Below are 21,035 nucleotides of genomic sequence, written 5' to 3'. Positions count from 1 at the left end.
TGCCTTTGTGGATTTTTTTTCTAACTTTCTAGGTGCCTCATTTTCTCCTACTCAGTATACTTTGTGTGGTTGCTGCACTGGGGATACAGCAGGCACAGTGGTGGAAGACTTGAAGTCAGGTAGTCTGGTGTATTGTTTATGTTTTTATTTCCTTTATATGATGATATTTTGACATCTTAGAAACCTTTCTGGCTTGGGGGGGAGACTGCCCCTCCTGGGGCTAGCCAATCCTCAGATTTGCAAACCAACCCATCCAGGGCCAGACCCCTCTGGCCCTTACACCCCAGGAGGCAATATTCCTCTGCCTTAATCATCCTGAGGCCATGCGCCTGGCAACTAGAGACCACCTCTGTAGCCCAAAGCCTGCTGGAACTATTCAAACCAGGCAGCCCTAAACTGTTCACCGTGCCCTGCCTTTCCTCTCCTGGAAACCTCGGCTTTCCCCTCACTCCTGCTGCTTCTTCCTCTGCCATGCTAAGGCTTCTCCATGTGGCCCTGCATGGTGTACCCCTGTCCCCAGGGCCTGTGAAGGTCACAAACTGCTTTCCTGAGCCTCACCCGTGTCTCCTCTCATGGATGCACCTGACTGGCCCTCACCTAAAAAAACACAGAATATCTGGTTGTGAATCTTCACTTTGCCTGTTTCTAGGTGTGTGACCTGACCTCACCTCCTCAAGACTCTATTTATTTATCCTTAAAATTGGGATAATTAAAGAGACCTTCTCTATAGGGTTGTTTAGAAGCTAATTGCTTATGGAATACTTCTATCAGTGCTGCCTGTGGCAAATATACCTGTTAACTTTTATTATAACTATTACTATTATTACATATATTGAGGGACTCCTCTCATCTACTGCATTGCCATTTCTTGAAGGGGAAGGCTTGTCTCTGTAATCCTAGAACACTTTGCTGGAACATCAACAGATGTCTGACGAATGCATGCATGCATGAATGAAAAAATACATATGGAAGGGCAGTATTGGAGCTAGGATATGGAATATTCACATGAAGCTGTTTGCTTTTATTTTGTTAGCCTTTGGAGAATGGAGGAAAACCTTGACTCCTTTACTGAAAAGTTTAGGATTAATCAGATGGGTCTGCAGTTTGTACACCATGTTGTGAAGAGCCCTGGAGATGCCTTGAGGTTGGCTGAGGGGTAGAATGAGGTTGTAATACAGAGGGGAGTGGGAGGCTCTTGCCTTTCCCGCATTCCCTTTACAGCTCTCCCACCCTGAAACCAGACAGTTTTGTGGTAATTCTTTGCATAGGTTGGATTTCTGCTTTAAAAAACAAATAAACAAACAAAAAACTCTGGGATCAACAATGGAAATCGGCTTGAGTTTTACCTAAGTAGTAGCACAACTCGTTTACCCTGGTGTGCTGGGTGTATGGCCATCCAGATGCTGGAGGAGGAAGACCAAGGGCATTGCCCAGATGAAGTGGGTGGGAGTAGATGGCAGCAGTGAGTGTGGGAAGCGCTGTAGGGGAGCGGAGAGAGCCCATGTAGCCTTGCAGAAAAAGGGTCAGTAGTGCCCTTTGATTGACAGTGTGGGAGCTTAGAGCCCATGTGTAGCCTATGTTTTAAGACAAAGAGGCCACACTGATGAATAATATAGTTTTACATATCACCAGGGTGTTGTTGGAGACTAGAAACCTAATGACAGTGAATTTTGATTTATGGAATAAATATGTTTTCCACACCAAACAAATAACAGTTAGTGTGCTAGGTCTTGATGAGCAAATTAATTGTGACCCTGTCCTCATGGGTCCTACAGACTAGTGGGGAAGGCTCATCATCCATTGTCACTGCCACAGATAAAGACATGATAAGCCCTTGTGACAATGGCTCCTGAAGGAAGAGAGCAGCGTGCTTGGGCTGTTTCGATCTGCGTAGCCTGGAGGAGTCTGCAAGGCTTTTCTGAGGAAGAATTATAGGAGTTTTGCTAAGTGGTGGTGTGAGGAGACAGGGCAGTCAGGAGAGTTTAGCAAGAAGCAGCAGCTTATGTGCAGCTCAGCAGGGGCAGGTCATGGAGGATTGGGTCAGTCTCAGACCTGGAGGTTCCTGACAGTTAACTGGAGGTGCAGAGAGCAGAAACTCTTTCTTCCAAACTTTCCCCACCAGCCCTGCCTGGCCTTTCTGTTGCCACTCTCCTGATTCTCTTGGGTCCATGACACTCTGCCAGGGCTTCTGTAACAAAGTGCCACAGACTGCATGGTTTAAACAACAGAAATTTATTGTCTCACGGTTCTGGAGGCCATAAGTCTGGAGATCATGGTGGTGTTCTCAGGGTTGCTTCCTCCTGAGGGCTCTGAGGGAAGGATCTGATCAGGCCTCTCACCTAGCTTCTGGTGGTTTGCTGGCAGTATTTGGTGTTCCGTGGCTTGTAGAAACATTATCCCAGTCTGCCCTAATCTTCACATGGTGGTGTCCTCTTGTGCATGTCTGTACCAAATTTCCCCTTTTTATGAAGACAGGACTCATACTGGATTAGGGGGCCACCCTACTCCATTGTGACCTGATCTTAACTAATTGTATGTGCAGTGACCCTATTTCCAAATAAGGTCACGTTCTGAGATACTGGACATCAGGGATTCAACATATGAATTTTCAGGAGGACATAAGTCAAACCCATGACAGGTCTTACTTTTAGCCTGATATTGTTAATTTAAAAAAAATAAATAGCCCCTTCTAATATGACCACGATCATACTCTCTTTTGTCTTAAGACCTAGGGACAAAAACATAAAATTGAAACTGGCTTATAGTAAACGTGCAGTAAAACTTGGATAATAAAGTCTTTGTTCAAGTGCCATAATTTACCTCCCCCATATAAGAAAATACAAGTGCTCATTGTTGGACATTAACCTGTTAGACAGTTGCTGCCAAATGGATAAGCCTCAAACCAGTGGAACCCAAATTTATTCTGTAGGAAGGCGGGTAGAGAGAGGAGAGACAAGACTATGGGGGAGGGGGCAGGGAGTGAAAGAGAGAGAGAACATGAGAATAAGAACGTACACACAACCAAAATCAAACCCAGACTTACTGGCATGTCATTAGAGTTTGCAGAAAGGCCAAGCTGGCAGCCTTGGAGACTGTGGTGCTACAGTGTGTGGCTGCTGGCTCTTTGTGGTCAGATATCGCAGCCTACTTGGTCACCTTTTCTTTCCCTCCTGTGGCTTCCCAAGCTGAGAGACCTATTGTCAGTTCACATAAACAGTTTTTAAATGGTATTAATTTTTCCCCTTTCCTTCTGTATCCCTGCCTGCTTAGAATCAATGTTCAGTTACAGGGCAGTGTTAACAGTTTTATGAAGGCTGAAATTCAGTGAATGAGTAGGCACATAAACTGGCAGCCATTCTGCCTGTGCTACACAGGTTATTAAATATTTTGAATTTCACTCTTAGTTTAACATAATATTTTTGTTATTCTGTTTTTTTTTCTAGATCTGCATGTGAGTGTGACAAATAGGTTAGTGGCCAGTTCAGGGCATGGAATCTTAGAGTTGAAGGAAGCTTATCAGTTTTGGGGGACAGCTTCCTACCCAGTTTGGAATTTTTCCTCCTGTAATAGTCTAACAGCTTGTCTTCCAGTCTCCATGGAAGATATAGATCGACAAGGAGCTTCTTACTACAGACGACTATAAATGGCTTACCTGTTGACCCATCCAAGTCACCTTGACTTCCACTTTTGGCTTTTATTGAATATTTTTTCTGTTCAGTTTTAGCCCTACACTTACTTGAAGGTACTGCTATTTTATTTCCTCTTTGTATATTATTCTCTGGGATAGTACTTTCTTTTATTCTCATAAATTTCATTTATGTCATTTCTCACTTTTCACCCTGTGAAGCCACCTTAGTTTGTCAGCATCCCTCATGTCAGGAGGTACTTTCCAGAGAAGGTGGTTTCATCAGGATAGAGTGTAGTATTGTCAGCTGGGGTGGCTAGCTCTTTAATTTCCCAACGTAATGCATTCTGCCACCCTGAATCCAGGGGCACAGGGTCCTGGATTTCTTCACCCCAAATGGTTGACTTCTTGCAACATTTATAAAAAACGTTCAGTAGTTATACATTGTTGTTTAAATAAAGTTCAGACTTATTTGCCTAACTTACATGCTTTCCAGAATATATCTTCAGTCAGGATTTCCCATACTTTGTTAGAGGAATATTAGGTATGTCAAATGCTAACAGGTGCTTGCTTTCATCACCAGCTCTCCCCCCAGGGGAGTGGGAATTCTGTCATTAAATAAATTGGAAAACACAGCTTACTAGATTCACCTCATGCTGATTCATAAGGTACTTTGCATGTTAAAGGTTTTCAGAAGTCCTATAGTAACTGTAGTAGTTTGCTGCGTTGCTGTAATATGTTACCACAAACCAGGGGGCTTAAAACAACAGATTAATCTTCTCACAGTTACGTAAGTCCAAAATAAAAGGTGTAGCTCAGAGAGGTGTCCCCTTCGGAGTCTCCTGGGGAGAATATGTTCTTTCCCTCTTCCAGCTCCTGGTGGCTGCTGGCATCCCTTGATTTTTGGCCACATCACTCTAATCTCTGCTTCTGTGGTCACGTGGCCTCCACTTCTATCTGTGTGAAATCTCCCACTGCCTTTCTCTTGTAAGGACACTTGTGATTGCTTTTAGGGCCAACTCAGATAATCCAGGATAATCTCCCCAATGCAAGATTCTTAACTTCATCACATCTGCAAAGTCTATTTTACAATATAAGGTAACAGTCACAGATTTCAGTGATTAGGACGTGGCCATATCTTTGGGAGTCATTTTTAGCCTGCTGCAGCAAACAAACAGCTGGTCACTTTTATTAGTTCATGATGAAAAAACACTTAATTTACGCTTTCCACACCCATTCTTCCCTGCACCCAGCTTCTTGGTTTGTTCATTTGCTACATTTATCTTTTTCTATCCAGCTAAAGTCTTTTCTCCTCTTTCACTGTGTCTTCCTGAATTCTGACTTCCTTCTTTTAATTGCAAAGTAATTTGGTTTAATTAATTAATTAGTTAATTAAAAGCGACAGGGTCTCTGTTGCCTGGGCTAGAGTGCAGTGGTATCATCATAGCTTACTGTAACCTCAGACTCCTGGGCTCAAGCAAGCCTCCTACCTAAGCCTCCTGAGTAACTGCAACTATGGTGTATATTTTTTAACACATTAAAATGTACAGTATACATTTCTTATCTCATTTCTCATTAAACTGTGTGTTGTCATGGGTTTTTCAACAATGTGGAATAGTGGGTAAGAGTTTCTGGAGTCAGACTGAGTTGAAATCCTAGTTCCTGAGTTAATAGCTCTGTGTTTTTGGATAAGTCACTTAATTGCTTCTTTCTCTGTTCCATTATCTGTAATATGGGGATAATTAGAGTAAATAATTTATTAATTACATAAATTAATAAATGCAAACTCCTGAGAGCATGTCTTTTCATAGCACAGTCCAAAATGATAGACATAAGTCATAAATAGCTATTGAACAATTAAAATTTTGCTAATGCACCTGAGGAACTGAACTTTTAAGCTGAAAGAAATGCAAAATATATTTCTGTTAAACACAACTTTCTTGTTTTGGTAGGACTTCATTAACATATATTGACATACTACTGATCTTATTGATGTCAACTAATTTATTCACTTAGAGTAATTTCTTCTGTGTTCTAACATTGTAGTGTGTTTATTTGAATATTTTATGCAGATAGCACTACTTATAGTGATACATGTACATATATTGGTAATTAAATTGAAATGTTTATTATTTTAATTAATAATATAATTAAATTTTTAGTGAAACTAAGTATGGACAAATATTAAAATTTGAAATGAAGGCATATTAATGCTGTAGAATTAGTGCAGATGAAGGAACTCGTACTATGACCAAAGCAATGAAAACAAAGACACTAGGGATTTTATGATGAATGTCATTTGCAATTATGCCAGAGCAAAACAAAAACACTCTTTGCTGTGTAAAAAAATTTTAAAGAAAATATAGTGAGCCATATCTTTTCAACAGATCCATAATGTATTTGATTAGAAGTTTCCTCTCAATGATCAAAAAGAATTGATGCAATTAATTGTCTGAAATCAGAATTTAAGGTCCAACAGATTTAAAATTTTTAACAGAGTGTGAGCTTGTCTTCAGCCAACTATAAAATGGCTTGACTTTATGCACAAAAGAGGAAAGCAATTTAAGATGGAGAGATGACAAAAGAAATGATTTTAGTTATCGAAATTTTATTAGAAAAATTATAAGATATGAAAATGTATCTTAAAAATTAAGGATCTTTAAATCACCAGACAATTGCCTGTAGACTACATGCCCTTTCTAACAATATCAAAGATCAATTGATTTGAAATTTAAAAAATTTCAGGTAATTTTCTCTAGTTTTAGATAAGTTGTACAAGAAATGATTCACTATTAATATTTTAGATATCCTTTATCTCAAAGGACATAAGATTTTAAAGAAATGTAAACTTGTGGCCCAAAATACCAGATTTGTGCCATAGATATTTTTGAATGTTTTATATATGTCAAAGATTTTCAGATGGATATGAAAAAATTAATTTCTATCATGACAATACTCCATGTATGTTAGGCCAAATTCTGCATTTATCAGACTTTTAAAACAAAAGGCTGGTATTTCTCTTATTGCTTCATTCCACTATATTCTGAAGCTGTACAAAGTATGATAGATATAATAGTTGACTCTGCAAAAAGAGTTATAGATACAAGTTAAAATTGTTCAGTCTATATGTGTAAGTTCATGCATCATTGCTATCAGTAGTTTATAGAGCTGCTGAGAGACACAAAAGATAATAAAGGCAATTACCTTGCACTCTTTACTAGCACTCATTGGTGGAGTTGTGGATGAGTTTTATTAAGTTTTCTGTAATATTTACTTCAATATAAGATCTTCTTTTATTTTTTGAAACGAAAAGAACACTTGCCAAGTACTTAAAAAGAGAATGTGGCAATGTGGTTTATGGATCACACTGTGGTTTAAGCAGATCACACTGCTTTTGAATGAACTAAATTTGAAACTTTGAGGAAAAGAAAAGCTAATTTGTGACCTAGCAAGGTAAGTCTGAGAATTTATTTTGAAACTGAACATTTTCATACTACAAGTCAATAATAATCATTTTACACATGTTTCCAACATGAATCAATATACAGAAGATTTTAATTATAAATACCATTACATAAATTGGCCACAAAGACTAGAAAGAATTTGAAGAGTACTTTGCGGATTGATAAATTTAGAGTTGCTTTCTAATTTATGCAAATACTCCTTTGAATTTGGTGTTGATACTGACTTGACACAAGAGTTAGTGAGTTTGCTTAACTTGAACAGATGTGGAATTGAAACTGATAGGCCCTTACTTCAAAGTCAAATCAGTCCTTCTAAACACAAGTGAACCAGTTTTGTCAATGTATATGTGAAGATTAAAGGAAAATGATTTTTTTACTCAGTTTAGTTACTGGAAAACTTTTAAGTATATTTGATACAAGTTTGGTATGTGAATCTACTTTTTCAGTTGTCACTTTTATGAAATCTAAATACAGATTGGTTCTGATGAAAATTTACTTTTGAATTGAGATAGGCTATAAGTGTAAAATACAGTCATGTACACATACCAACGTTTAGGTTAACAACAAACCACATCTATGATAGTGTTCCCATGTGATTATAACACCATACTTGTACTGTACTTTTTCTATGTTATGTTTAGATACACAAATACCATTGTGTTACAGTTGCCTGCAGTATTTAGTACAGTCATGTACTGTGCAGGTTTGTAGCCTAGGAGCAACAGGCTATGCCATATAGCCTAGGTGTGCAGTAGGCTATGCCATTTAGGTGTGTGGAAGAATAGTCCATGATGTTCATGTAACAACAAAATCGTCTGATGACACATTTCTCAGAATGTATCCCCATTGTTATGTGACACATGTCTGTATTGGAGTTTAAAGATTTTAATACAAAAAAGAATATAAAATATCTCAGTAGCTTTTCATTAACATGTTGCTGTAACATTCTGGACATAGTGGGTTAAATAAATATGTTATTAAAATTATCTTTTACCTGTTTCATTTTTTGTAATTTGAGTACTAGACTATTTGAAATTACACGTGGCTCACATATTTTTATTGGCTAGCACTAGCCTAAAATATGGTAAGTATATAGTGAACAAATGTTAGTATTAATGTTATTGCTAATATGATGATGATGATGTAGTTGTATTATTTCCCTATCCTCTAACTAGACTGTTAACTCCTCAAGGGTAGGAAATGCATCTTATTTTGATTTTTATTTACCATATCACATTGTGCAGTGCTTTAGATATTAATAGATGATTATTAGTTGATTGATTGCCCCAGGGTCTGCTTTTAACATTCAAAGTACAGATCTAGCTTTTTTAAAACCTCAGGATAAAGGTACAGAAAGCCCCTTGAGTGAGCTCACACAGGCACACATGTACATACAAATAGATACACATGCAATAATATTTTGTTTAATATGCTTGAAGAAGGGATTAATTTAAGCAACAGTTTTTAATAGTAGATGATTACAAAGATAATTGAAGATACTTAAATTTAAATTATTTTACAGTAACTTTATATGAGTTTTTATATAAATTTATTAATTGAAAAGCTTTAAAAACTGCTATAGCATCTTATTTTGGTTGAAACTTTTTTATTTTGATTGAGGGAGAAGTATCATTGAAAAAACACTGTAGTTAGGATTAGACAAATTGGTTTCATATTCTGCCAAGTTCTCTAGCTCTGTGACCTTGAACAAGGGAGTTAAGCTTTCTACAATTTTCTAATCTGGAAAAATAGGGATAATATCAGCTACCTCACTAGGATGTTGTGAGATATAAATGGGAAAAATATCTTACAGTACTTAGCAACTATAAGGAATTGTAGAATTGTAAGATACTATTTTGATAGAAACAATAATAAATACTTTGAAGAACATATATGCTATCATGTAAAGTTAACCATGTCTATAAAAAGGTGCTTTATGACTTAAATCTATAAAATGTAGTAAAATAGCCCCAAATATATGATAAATATAGGAGCAGGGAAACAGAAGTAGTGGTTAGAAATTTAAGTATTTAAGATTAGACCACAATGTGCATGTGGTCAGGTTAGACCGAGTAGAGACACCTGCTTTTCAGCTTCTTCACTGAAGTTAAGGCTCACCTCTACCTCAGCCTAATGCCCTGTCCAGGTTGGTAATTTAGAATTTGGTGCTACTGAGACCAAGATGGGGGGTGGTGTCCAATCCCTGTTAGGGCAGGAGGTTATTTTTTCACTTAGAAAATTCTACCCCCCTTACAAAGCTGTGGTCCTTTTCAGTAGAATCTTGAAAATATTTTCTTCAGTCCCACTGAGTTGATATTTTAAAAAGCATGTGGTTGGATAAGCAAAAAAAAAAAGTAAAACAACAAAATAAAAAAAACAACTGAAAACATTAGCCCTGTGTAGGTTTGAACTGCAGTCTCAGTATCTCACCAGCACTTTATCCCCCTTTGTTTCTGTGTTGGAGCTATCTAGAAACATGCCTGGTTTGTTCAGCCTGCAAAGCAGTGACACTAGAAGACAGCTGCAAGTATGGTGGAGGCACAGACTTGTAAATATGTGACACTCCCTCTCCCTCCAGCCCTCTCCTCCATCCCCCGCTACCCCAAATGGTTTTGTATGTCTTCTCTCGGTGGCAGAACCCTACTATACAATATAGCACCACATGACAAATATAGAGATTTACTAGCCCACTAAAGTGAGTTTTACCAGCTGAATCTAACTCCACATGCCACACTCCAGTGAAATCAGCATTCTTTGTACTCACAAGGAGCTCTGCTTGTCTTCAGTGACTTACAATTCTTACAACACTTGATCTGTCCTGGCGCTGAGTATTAGTTACCTTTATTAGTTTAATGATCTGCAGCTTTCTGGGTAAATGCTTACAAATCTCTGCATTTATACTCCTATACGTATGCTTGAATTTTGTCTGTTTTGCAGTGATTTTAAGTTACCCAATCGTAGTTCTTAATTTGCATCTTTCTTCAGTGATTTATGATTTTTTCTGCATTGTGGGGACTCTTCTATTGCAGTTCTGAAATTCATCAGGGTGCTGATAAGTGGGATTTCTATCATGACATGTACATATTTCAAAAACAGTCTTAACTATATCATACGAATTAATTATATCCCTGAAAGGAATTGGATTAATAAGAGCAAGAATATTTGTCAATAGTTAAACTCTGTGTGAAATCAATAGTGACATTTTGGTTAGCCACTTGTTGAATGTACACTAAAATGGGGAAAGGTATAGTCACCAATATTTGTGTATCCTTTTGTTATACTTATGACCTTTTAGAGCCATAAACAAAAGAACGTTTGTTTAACCTTCCTGCCTGAGCCAGGACACAAATTATAAAAAGAAATGTACAAGGAAACATTAATAAATCAGGCAAATACTAAAATTTCATAATTCTTCTCTTCTACAGTGTTTTCCTTTCAAATTTAACATTTTTCATTAAGCATGGCCTTGGACACTGGACAAAGTGCAGCTCTGTTTTAGAGTACCTGCAAAAAGTCATTTCCTCCATAAATCACTTCAGCAATAGAACTATGTGAGCATGGACTTTGCAGAGAAACAGCCTTTAATTGTATGCATTGTCACTCTGAGATACAGCAAGAAAAGGGGAAGGGAAAGCGTGAAAAATGCTGTTTTCCAAATTTGTACCATTTTAATTTTCATATGTGTATAGTTACTTACTGCAAAGAGGTTATTATTTAAGCATGCAGTTTATTGGTAATATAGTACCTACAGACCTATACAAATCTTTATCAATGTATTTGGAGCCCTGAGTTGGAAAAACTTTCAGTTAGTGTATTGTTCTAAACTTGAAAGGAGTTATTCACACTAGCACTGAACTGGCCAGTTAGGCAGATCTTTAAAAGGATTTTGACAGGGATATGCTTCTTGTATTTCGTCTGTTTTTCCCAACCTTGATTTCATGCTCAAGTGTGGTGATTTATTTCTCCAGGGCACTGTGCCATCCAGTATAGAAGAGGTCGTTGTGGTAGTATTTCATAGCTTTTCTTTGATTCACAAAGCCTTGCCACCTTCTGTCCATGACTCATGCATCTACTGTTGTTCACTGATAGCAGGACATTTTGATTAGCTCCATAGGTTACCTGGTTATTATTCTCATCCTGTCCACATGTGGGTGTGTTGATGTATGTGAAATCTGGAGGTCCTAGCCAGTGTTGAAGCACAATCCTATCTAGGCCAGGAAATGCCTGGCTTCCCAGATACTTCTCAGAGCAATAGGGCAGGGACTAAATCTCTTATTTCCTTCCTGCTCCACTGTTCTGTAACACCTATGGCCCAAGGGGGTGTTGGATATCCACTAATCTGGCTCATTTTCCATTGTTTATAATTCTGTGGAAACTAAATTTTATATTACAATATCTCTGTGCCCATGATTATGGAGTCATTGATCCTTTTAGTGAAGCAAATTGCCATACAAATAATTCATTACAAATATACAAAGTTTAAATTCATGTTCTACCTACTATTAGACCTTGAGCAGGTTACTTAGTCTCAATTCTCCTCAGTTTCATTTGTAAAATGGAGGCAATAACAGTGCCAACTATGTGGGGTTATCCTGAAGATTTAAAAAGTTAATGAATGTAGAACACTTAGAGCATGTCTGGCATATAGTAAGTATGCAAGTGCACACTATTCTTACTATAAGCATCATCATTTGTAGTAATAGAAGGTCACATTAGGATTTTTTTTCTAAGGGATAAAAGCTTCAGCATCAGTGGTAAGAATGGGAGAGACGAAGAGAGAAAAATAGTTTAAAGAAACTTACAATAAAAAAAAGAAAACCAGTGGGATACAGTATTCATTAGGCATACTTTTATTCATGTGGAAGTGAACAGGTGGACTTACCTTTGACGTATCTACATTATGTACCACTCAGCACACACATAAGCTGTTAATAAGTGCCTTTAGATTTACAGATGCTTCTCAACTAACGATGGGGTTATGTCTTGATAAACCCTTTGTTAAGCTAAAGTCAAAAGTACGTTTTTGATTTACAATATTTTCAATTTATGATGGCTTTATCAGGATGTAGCTCCATTGTTAGTCAAGGAACATACTGGATATGTATTGCTTTTGCACCATCATAAAGGTGAAAAATCATAAGTGAAACCATTTGTAAGTCAGGGATCGTTGTACTTTTGAGGCTTTTCAAACATTTCTAGGACTAAGTATCTATATGTATTGTCTTTCTACTAATTAAAAATTATATTTCTATACCTTATCAACAACTACTTCCTTTCCAACTGCTTGTTTTAAACCGTTTAGTCCCCTTTTCCTTATAGCATTTGCCTAAATTATAGAAATTTATTTTAATATGTTGAAGTAAATGTCATTACAAATACTAGGTTGTACAAATATGCCTGGAGTTTACATTTTGATATTTACATTGTTTTTTGTTGAACTGAGGGTTTAAAATAATCATTTGCAACATGAAAGGAACTGAAAATCTGCTGACTCGCTTTGAAGGATCAGCTTTTGAGTTGCTTTATTGGAGAAGAAAATTTGTCAATTTTATACATGTGACGAAAACAAAAGAATTGGCAAAACACAGCCTAGTAAAAAAGTAGTTAAAGTATATATAATTCCCTGAAGAAGTAATATATAAAGTTACAATCACCAAATACTCTTCAGTTTTAATACTAGTCAAAAAATGAAGAAAGATTCTTTAATGTTCCGTGAAGGCTAAGAAGAAAAAAGAGAGACAGAAAAAATGAAAAAAGAAAGTTAATTTTTAAACCTCTCAAATTGGAAAAAAAAATTGTAAAAATTAATCTTTAAGGTCATTTCTTCCCTCTTTGATTTTTTTTTTTAAATGTGTAAGTATTTTTTTCTTTTTAAACTGACCTTGGACCTAAAACTTAACATTGTAACCTCGTGAAACTGAGTATGTTTAGGGCAGAGAATTCTGTGTCATGGTATATTAATAGATAGCATGATGGAAAGTATCTGGCATCTTTCTAAAGCATGGATACCTGAATTAACCTCACACTCATCCCTCATTCCTGGAAGGTGTTGTGTCTGGCTGCAGGGCCATTCTTGCTTCTTAATGTGTGTGAGGTATATGTGTAACCTCTGAGCACCTGCTTGGAAGCTCTTTTCCTTGAAAAGAAAGAAGGAAGGGATGGTTGGGTAGATTATTTTAGCTGCTGGGCACAATCAATTCTTTATTATTCACAGGTTGTTGATTACATTTCTGGATTGCTGTGCTCCTCTCTAGCAGGAGGTAAATCAAAGGAAGTGAAAGTCAGTTCTTTGATGATAGCGGCTTTTATGGGGAAGTACTTTTAAACTTTAAAGACTATAGGAGATGGGACTTATTTATATGTTTTAAATAGTGTTGGTGTCCTCATTTCCTCTCTACCAATCAGTTAATTATTGTTTGATTGATAATTATTGGCTCTGCTCTTTTTCTTCACTCTGGTAAGGCATTAGTGTGTTTTCCTTTGTTTTCAACCATAGTCATTAGTCCAATCTCTGCATTTTAGATGTATGCTCAGTATTTTTTAGTGTAAAATTATGAGGTCTAGAGTCCAGAGAACTGGTTTTTGTTTTTATTTTTATTTTATTTTATTTTATTTTTTTTTGAGACAGAGTCTCGCTTTGTTGCCCAGGCTAGAGTGAGTGCCGTGGCGTCAGCCTAGCTCACAGCAACCTCAAACTCCTGGGCTCGAGTGATCCTTCTGCCTCAGCCTCCCAGGTAGCTGGGACTACAGGCATGCGCCACCATGCCCGGCTAATTTTTTGTATATATATCAGTTGGCCAATTAATTTCTTTCTATTTGTAGTAGAGACGGGGTCTCGCTCTTGCTCAGGCTGGTTTTGAACTCCTGACCTTGAGCAATCCGCCCGCCTCGGCCTCCCAAGAGCTAGGATTACAGGCGTGAGCCACAGCGCCCGGCCTGTTTTTATTTTTTTGGTGTAGGTTATGCTACTTCCTGTGACTGTACACTAAACATTTACCTGTTTTGAATCTCAATTTCCTGATCTGTAAAATGAGAGAGTTGGATTAATTTATCCCCATGGTCTTTTGAATTCTGTGAGTCTGACAGATTTTATTCAATGATTTCTGTAAGAAACATGAGCTGGATGTAAATACTTTTTAAATGTATTCTGCCTCTGGATTCTTCACAGTGATTAAATCATGGAAGTTTTCATTCTGATTCAAAACAGCATTCTCTATTAATCATTGAGGTGTTTTTATTTCTCTTATTGGAGGTTCAGATTACTTTGATATTGTACTTGTGATTAGCTGGAAAGATGCTTTTTTAAAAAAGTAATTAGAATACATAGAGTTAAAGAGCATAAAGGCAATGCAAATGAGCACTTTCTCTTCTTATAGAAGAGGTATTCTACTTCCTGTTTCTTGAGATGATCTAAACAAAGACATTCATTCTGTTAGTGACAAGGTCTCTTTAGCCTAATACTACTTACCTTATCCTGTTCAAAGAAGCTGCCAAAGGGTGCTTAAGCAGAAACATGCAGTATGATTTTGCCTGCAGTTCAGAGGGGCCAGCTTCTCAAATTGCACATAAGAAGATTCCCTTTTCATTTATTTGCCTGTCTGGGCTATACATGGATCCATGTTGGAAGAGAGAAAAGAAATACTCGTCTCTCTCTACTGCAGGAGGATGGCGTGCCCTGGCACATTTATATTTGTACAGTGTGTTTGTGGATGTGAGGGTCGGCTGACAAAAGAAGGGGGAAACTTTCTGTGTTCCCTTCAGTTGTGGAATTTTAGTTTTCATACTATAGTTAAAATGTGATTCTATTAATTTCTGAAATTACTCTTAGTTTTTATGTGACTATCTGGAACATTTCTCAGTACTCCGTGGAAAGTGAGGGCCCACCCCTCTAAAGAACAGGATGGGCATCAGGAACACTGAAACCTGGGCCTTTTGAACCCTGCCCTTTCAGCCTCAAAGGCAATGTGTAACTACCACCAATGCAAATTTACCTCCAGACAACACTGAACCACTTCATGGGCAGTGCTGCAAGTGCCTAAACTGAGACCTGGGAAAATCTCAGGCACTATATCCTTTCTCCCTCCTCTGAGCATTCTAAAATTACATGACTTTTTTGCATTTGGGTCACTTGGTTACAACTGGAAGCACTGTTTAATCCATAAAACACCCCGTGATGGAAAATGACTAAATCAATTTGGTTTGAAAATGAATCTTTTATGGTCTTTGATTATTTTGTTGGGTTTTGATTTGTTTTGGTAGGTCCCAGGTAGAGGAGGGTGAGGAAGGAGATTATTTCCTATTTCAACATGATGGAAGCCTTGGATTCTAGTCCTGGCTTTGTCTGTAACTAGTGTGATATTAGGCAATTCAAGTAATCTCTCCACGTTTTAGTTACCTGTGATGCCAAATGGCTGCTTAACTTCTAGCTGAGTTCTTGTAAGAGTAGGATAGAAAATATTTTGATGTCTTAAAAATGCCATAGTGATTGCTTAAAACTATATGGCATTTAATATGAAATGGATACCCTTAATAACCAAGTATAAAATTAAATTTTAAAAGGTCACATTGGGACATTATCTTTTTTTTTTTTTTTTTTTTGAGACAAAGTCTCACTCTGTTGCCTGGGCTAGAGTACTGTGGCGTCAGCCTAGCTCACAGCAACCTCAAACTCCTGGGCTCAAGCAATCCTACTGCCTCAGCCTCCCAAGTAGCTGGGACTACAGGCATAGGACTACAGGCACTATGCCCAGCTAATTTTTTGTATATATACTTTTAGTTGTCCAGCTAATTTCTTTCTTTTATTAGTAGAGACGGGGTCTTGCTCTTGCTCAGGCTGGTCTGGAACTCCTGAGCTCAAATGATCCGCCCGCCTCGGCCTCCCAGAGTGCTAGGATTACAGGTGTGAGCCACCACGCCAGGCCAACATTATTTTTCTAATTAAAAAGTTTTCTGTAACAAGGATTGAGCCCAGGCAGGAATTTATTCCAGATTAATTGTGTTCATAGTGAACAAGTTGGAGATTTAGTTTATTCGTTCCTTGTTTTCATAAGAGTCAAGTGTCAGAACTTAATGTTAGTTGCAGGTTCTCAGTAGCTGTGACAGTTTAGTCTGATTGGACCATTCTCTATCAGCCCTGTGCTTCAAGAGGAGGCAGAAACAACCATCCCAGTGTCTTGGTGGACTTCTGCCTGCTCAGATACCATGTCTCCCCTGGAATCCCCCAGGGACCTGGGAAGAGGATGAGGGGGAGGCCAGCTGGGCCCCCAGTGCTGGAGACCAGGAGCCCTCACTTACTGGGCTTGTTTCCCACTCATTGTGCAGCCCGGGCGCTATCACTTGAGAGGCTTGGCAAGGAAGCAAGGAGGAAGCGGGTGCCACTGCTGGTTCAGAATGTTCCAGTGTGGTTGGAAAGTTTGAGAAGTGGCCTGGGTGAGAAGAACAAGACCTTATTGACAGGGTTCAGTCCTGGTCAGGTCTGTTTCACATCAGCTTTCTAAATAATCACAGCTCTCCCCACCCCAGGGATCTTTAGCACGTTTACCTCCGCCTTTTTTTTTTTTTTTTAAACATTTCATGCAACTGCAGCAGAGGACAAAGCATTGTAACTTTTATCCCAAGACAATTATAAAACATAAATAGTATAGTGTTGCCTGCTTCAAAACAACATTAAAACTTCATACTTTCAACCTACTTTCAAATTATCATTCATATTGCAGATACTTTTCTGTTAAGCTGTTTTCTCATTGATTGAGTTATAGGGCTACTGATTATTCTAACATTGCCAGTGGTCTTGGAGACAAACGTGGCTTGTGCTGGCCTGAATTGGTCAGTCTCATTATCTGACTTAGTTTTCGTATTAGATATGTAAAAACTGTGAAAATTGTAAGGATAGGGTAAAAAGGAATATGACAAACAATTTATCTTCTCCACATTAGTCTATAAACCAGAATATTTATGTTAAAAAGTTAGAAGAAAATCTGCTGGAGGTTTTAATGAACCACAGAATGTGTCCCTTGTATGCTTTGCCTTGTCATTCTGCCTGAATTTATGCATGGCTTCTGCATTAATGTAGTAAACACTCACTTGGCAGCCCTGTCATTTTCAGGACCCATAGGGTGTCTCCAATTCCAGCTTTCAGTTAAGTAAAGATAATAAGGCTTGCTTCAATTTTTTTTTTTCCTGGAATATCCAGTAGGAACTTTTTAAGCTCAAAGGGAGATTTTAAGCTTATTCGAACTTAAGAAACTAAAGAAAACTCAAATATCCACAACTGCTTTTGAGGACACAAATTTCCATTTTTAAGTCCAGATGAGATGGAGGGGGACCTCTCACCTGGGCTAAAAGCTGAAGAGCAATTATAGGATTGATTGCAAAACCTCTACCCACTTCATTTTCTGAGAGAGGCTGGCGACTATTTATAGTACCTATAGAATGGTGATTTCTCAACTTTTACCTCTTAAAAGTTTAATTAGATGTCTCTCCCACTTTCTTTCCCTAAAAATGGAACATGAAATAGTTTAAATAAAGACCCTCACCAGAAAATTTTAAAAGGGTTATTAAAATTCAGTTGAGAATCTCTATATTTAGTTAGGTATCTTCATGTTAAGTTATTAACTACGTGATTTAAGATTAATAAAAATGAAGTATTTATTATTTTATGAAAATTACTATCCTCTTTTTTAAAAATTCCGTATGTGTATGTGTGTACATATACGGTGATAATAATACAAATCTGATCATTGCCCCCAGCCCTGGCCTCAAAACCCTTTAAAGCTGTCCATGACTTTCTAAAACCCTTGGTTTAGCATCCACCGCCTGCCAGTGCCTAGAGGCCAACCCCCCAAAGGTGCTTACCTTCCTCCACTGTCCCCTGGCCCTCCTCACTCCACCATGGAGTGCCATCACCTCCTCTTCACATTTGCCCTTCCTCTCCCCAATCCCTTCTGGCTCCCATCTTTTCCCTTCCCCAGTGATTCCTTTTTTACAACCTCACCCCGCCCCCCAGAATTAGTAAGACTTCTGTTTTATGTTCCTATAGCACCAAGGCATTCTGGTTTTTGCCCACATATTTTGCATAGTTTGCAGCTAGTAACTGGCAAAACCTAAACCCAAAGCCACCTGATTGTGGAGCTTCATGTTCTCTCTGTTGCCACATATTACTTCCCTGGATTTCAGTTTCTTCCTCTGTCTTCAGTGAGCTCAAATGATATGCTGTTTGTGAAAATGCTTTGTGTGTTAGTGGAACTTCATGTGGTGTTTATTGACATTATTGGTATTATTTTTATTTTGGTTGGCATGATCCTTAATATAAGTTCATGAAGCCTTTTAAATGCTTTTCTTAAAACTCTCAGTCTAGGCCACCTTTCTATACCTGTCACGATGGGACTGACGTTTTTCATTTTTTTTCCTTTTCCCAGGATGGTTCATACTTGGCCGAGTTCTTGCTGGAGAAAGGCTATGAGGTGGGTGACTCAGTGGACAAGCAAGCTCAGGATGGTGCAATGGCTTGGACACACTGGCCGCACGCTTCCTTTGCTGCTATCCTCCTGTGTGTGTTTTCCGCTGAAACTCTGATAACAAATCAGAATCTAGGGAAGAATGTGCCTTCAGGCTTGTGATCCTGCCAGCTCATTGTGCTGTTTATCTGCTGGTGAGCACTGGTGGCTCCCCAGCACCTCAGTGTTCAGCCTTTTCGCATGCTTCCCACATCCTCTGATAAAGCAGCTGCCTGTGCAAGCTGAAGCTGTAATGTTGTTAGGGTTAATTTATGATGTAATGTGTTACATAAAAACGTCCCACTCACAGTGAAGTCACTTAATTCAGAAATTGCACAGAGCAATAAAACCCAAGCTGATCTTTGGCAAGCTTGAATAAAATATTTACACCTGGAGGTTTTTGCTTTCTAATAGGCAGCCGTATATTTTATGGAAGCTGAAACTTAGGTTTGCTGCTGCTGGTGGTGTTGTCATCTTCAACATTTTCTCCTTTTCTTAAAAGAAACAAGAGTTTTATATATTAATATTGATGTAGCTCAATGTATACACCTTAACTTTTCTAAGAACCATTTTTCAGATATATACATATCTATAAATTCATACTGTACAGAGAGCAAAAACCTTCGCAGTGGCTCATATGCTCTGACCTTTATGAATGTTTATATAGATAATTTGGATTGTCTACTTATTCCAATCACAGATATATTATTTCAAAAAATGTGTAGTTGGCAAATGAAAAAATTTCAGCAAGGAATTTGGCATCAAAATGCCAACAGCATTTGAAGAAAAGGAAATTAATTTTCTTTTAGTTCATAATCTTTTCTTAGAGTCTTGACTTTTAGACTTTAAGAAGTAATAGCAGATGTGTTAGGTCCTCCTGTGCTCTTATCTAATAGCTACTTGTATATTTTGTGATAATATCAAAATAAAACAAATGTATTTATGAGAGTTCACATGTACACATATGTTCATATGGGTATATTGCTGTAATAATTAAGAAAGGAACACATATCTATAGAATAGAGAGTTTTAGAATAAATTATTGAGTAATACAAATAGTTGGTTTTAGGGAAAGACTAATATTTATTTAGGCTAGATTAACCTAATGCCTTAATTTATGGGCAATATTAAAATAAATTTTAAAAGAAAATGTTTGGCAGAGAGATGTCTGTACTGGGTTTCAGATGTTTGGGAACAGGTGAGAGATGTTTCGTGGCTACAGAGGAATTGCTGACATGGCTGCGTCTCAAATGAACCAAGAAAAGACGCTAGCTGAGCAGTAGTCACTGCAGTTGTGAAAAGCAAGGTGGCATGTCGGAAGTGATGTTCAAATTGCATGGGTGTGCAGATCTACTTCCAGGAGGTTGTGGGGGATAGTGAGACTGGAGATGAGGTTAGTGGCAACAGGCAGTATTTGTATCTAATCCAGAGGACAAGGGAGTGTGGCCTCGTGCTGCAAGAATGGGTGGATGAGTGGCAGGGCTAGTTGGATGTGTAGATATTAACCATTTTCAGGCAAATGATGCTGTTAGTGTTACTGGAAAAGGCTAAAAAGACATACATGGAAAAGCAAACCTCCATTTAGATGTCTCTTGTTAAGGAATTACCAGACTTCAGAAGACAGGTGGGATGAGAGATTTGGAAATAGATGTAATGAGAACCTGGGGCTGTCTGGTGAGCTGCACATGTTTTCTGGATATTTCAAATTGTAAGAGTAGATCTAATTCTGATACAAAAAAACAGTATGTCACTTGATGAAATCAAAAAGCTTCTGCAAAGCAAAGGAAATGATCAACAGAGCAAATAGATGACCTAAAGAATGGGAGAAAATATTCACAAACTACACATCTGATAAAGGGCTGATATGCATAATTTACAAAGAAATCAGCAAGAACAGAACAAACAACCCCATTAAAAAGTGAGCAAAAGACATGAACAGAAGTTTTTCAAAGAAGATAGAAAAATGGCCAACAAACTTATTAAAAAATGCTCAACATCACTAATCATCAGGGAAATACAAATTAAAATCACAATGAGATATCACCTTACGCCTGTCAGAATGGCTATTATTGAAAAGTCAAAAAACAGTAGATGCTTGTGTGGATGCAGAGAGAAAGGAACACTTGTACACTGTTGGTAGGACTTGAAATTTGTACAACCTGTATAGAAAACAGTATGGCGATTCCTCAAAGAAATAAATATAGACTTACCATTTGACCCAGCAATCCCAGTATTAGTATCAACCCAAAGGAAAAGAAGTCATTTTATCAAAAAGATATCTGTACTCGAATGTTTATTGCAGCACAATTCACAACTGCAAAGATGTGAAATCAACCTAAGTGCCCATCAATACATGAGTGGATTAATAAAATGTGGTGTGTATATATATATATATATATATATATATATATATATATACTACAGAGTACTACTCAGCCATAAAAAGAGATG

At 37.7% G+C, this 21,035-nt stretch overlaps 1 protein-coding gene and 1 long non-coding RNA gene across 4 annotated transcripts in view; one reads left to right on the top strand and one right to left on the bottom strand.

Moving 5' to 3' along the window:
- The window catches only part of GMDS (GDP-mannose 4,6-dehydratase), a 638,941-nt gene that overhangs the window by 131,383 nt on the left and 486,523 nt on the right, over positions 1-21,035 (top strand). For 2 of the 3 annotated variants that reach the window (XM_012768474.2, XM_012768473.3), the window contains exon 2: positions 18,507-18,551. In XM_012768474.2, the coding sequence (XP_012623928.1) occupies positions 18,507-18,551 (45 nt within the window). Of the gene's footprint in view, positions 1-16,313; positions 16,563-18,506; positions 18,552-21,035 lie in introns of those variants that run through there. The other variant, XM_012768472.3, reaches the window with a different exon arrangement.
- LOC105873497 (uncharacterized) overlaps positions 18,982-21,035 on the bottom strand; it is a 113,491-nt gene continuing 111,437 nt past the window's right edge. The window contains exon 4 of the long non-coding RNA XR_001155069.2: positions 18,982-19,078. This is a non-coding gene — a long non-coding RNA (uncharacterized LOC105873497). The remainder of the gene's footprint in view (positions 19,079-21,035) is intronic.

The sequence above is a fragment of the Microcebus murinus genome, chromosome 15 (genome assembly GCF_040939455.1).
Source record: "Microcebus murinus isolate Inina chromosome 15, M.murinus_Inina_mat1.0, whole genome shotgun sequence".
Taxonomy (NCBI): domain Eukaryota; kingdom Metazoa; phylum Chordata; class Mammalia; order Primates; family Cheirogaleidae; genus Microcebus; species Microcebus murinus.
The sequence above is the reverse complement of the archived record's forward strand: the minus strand, read 5'-3'. Positions and strand labels throughout refer to the sequence as shown.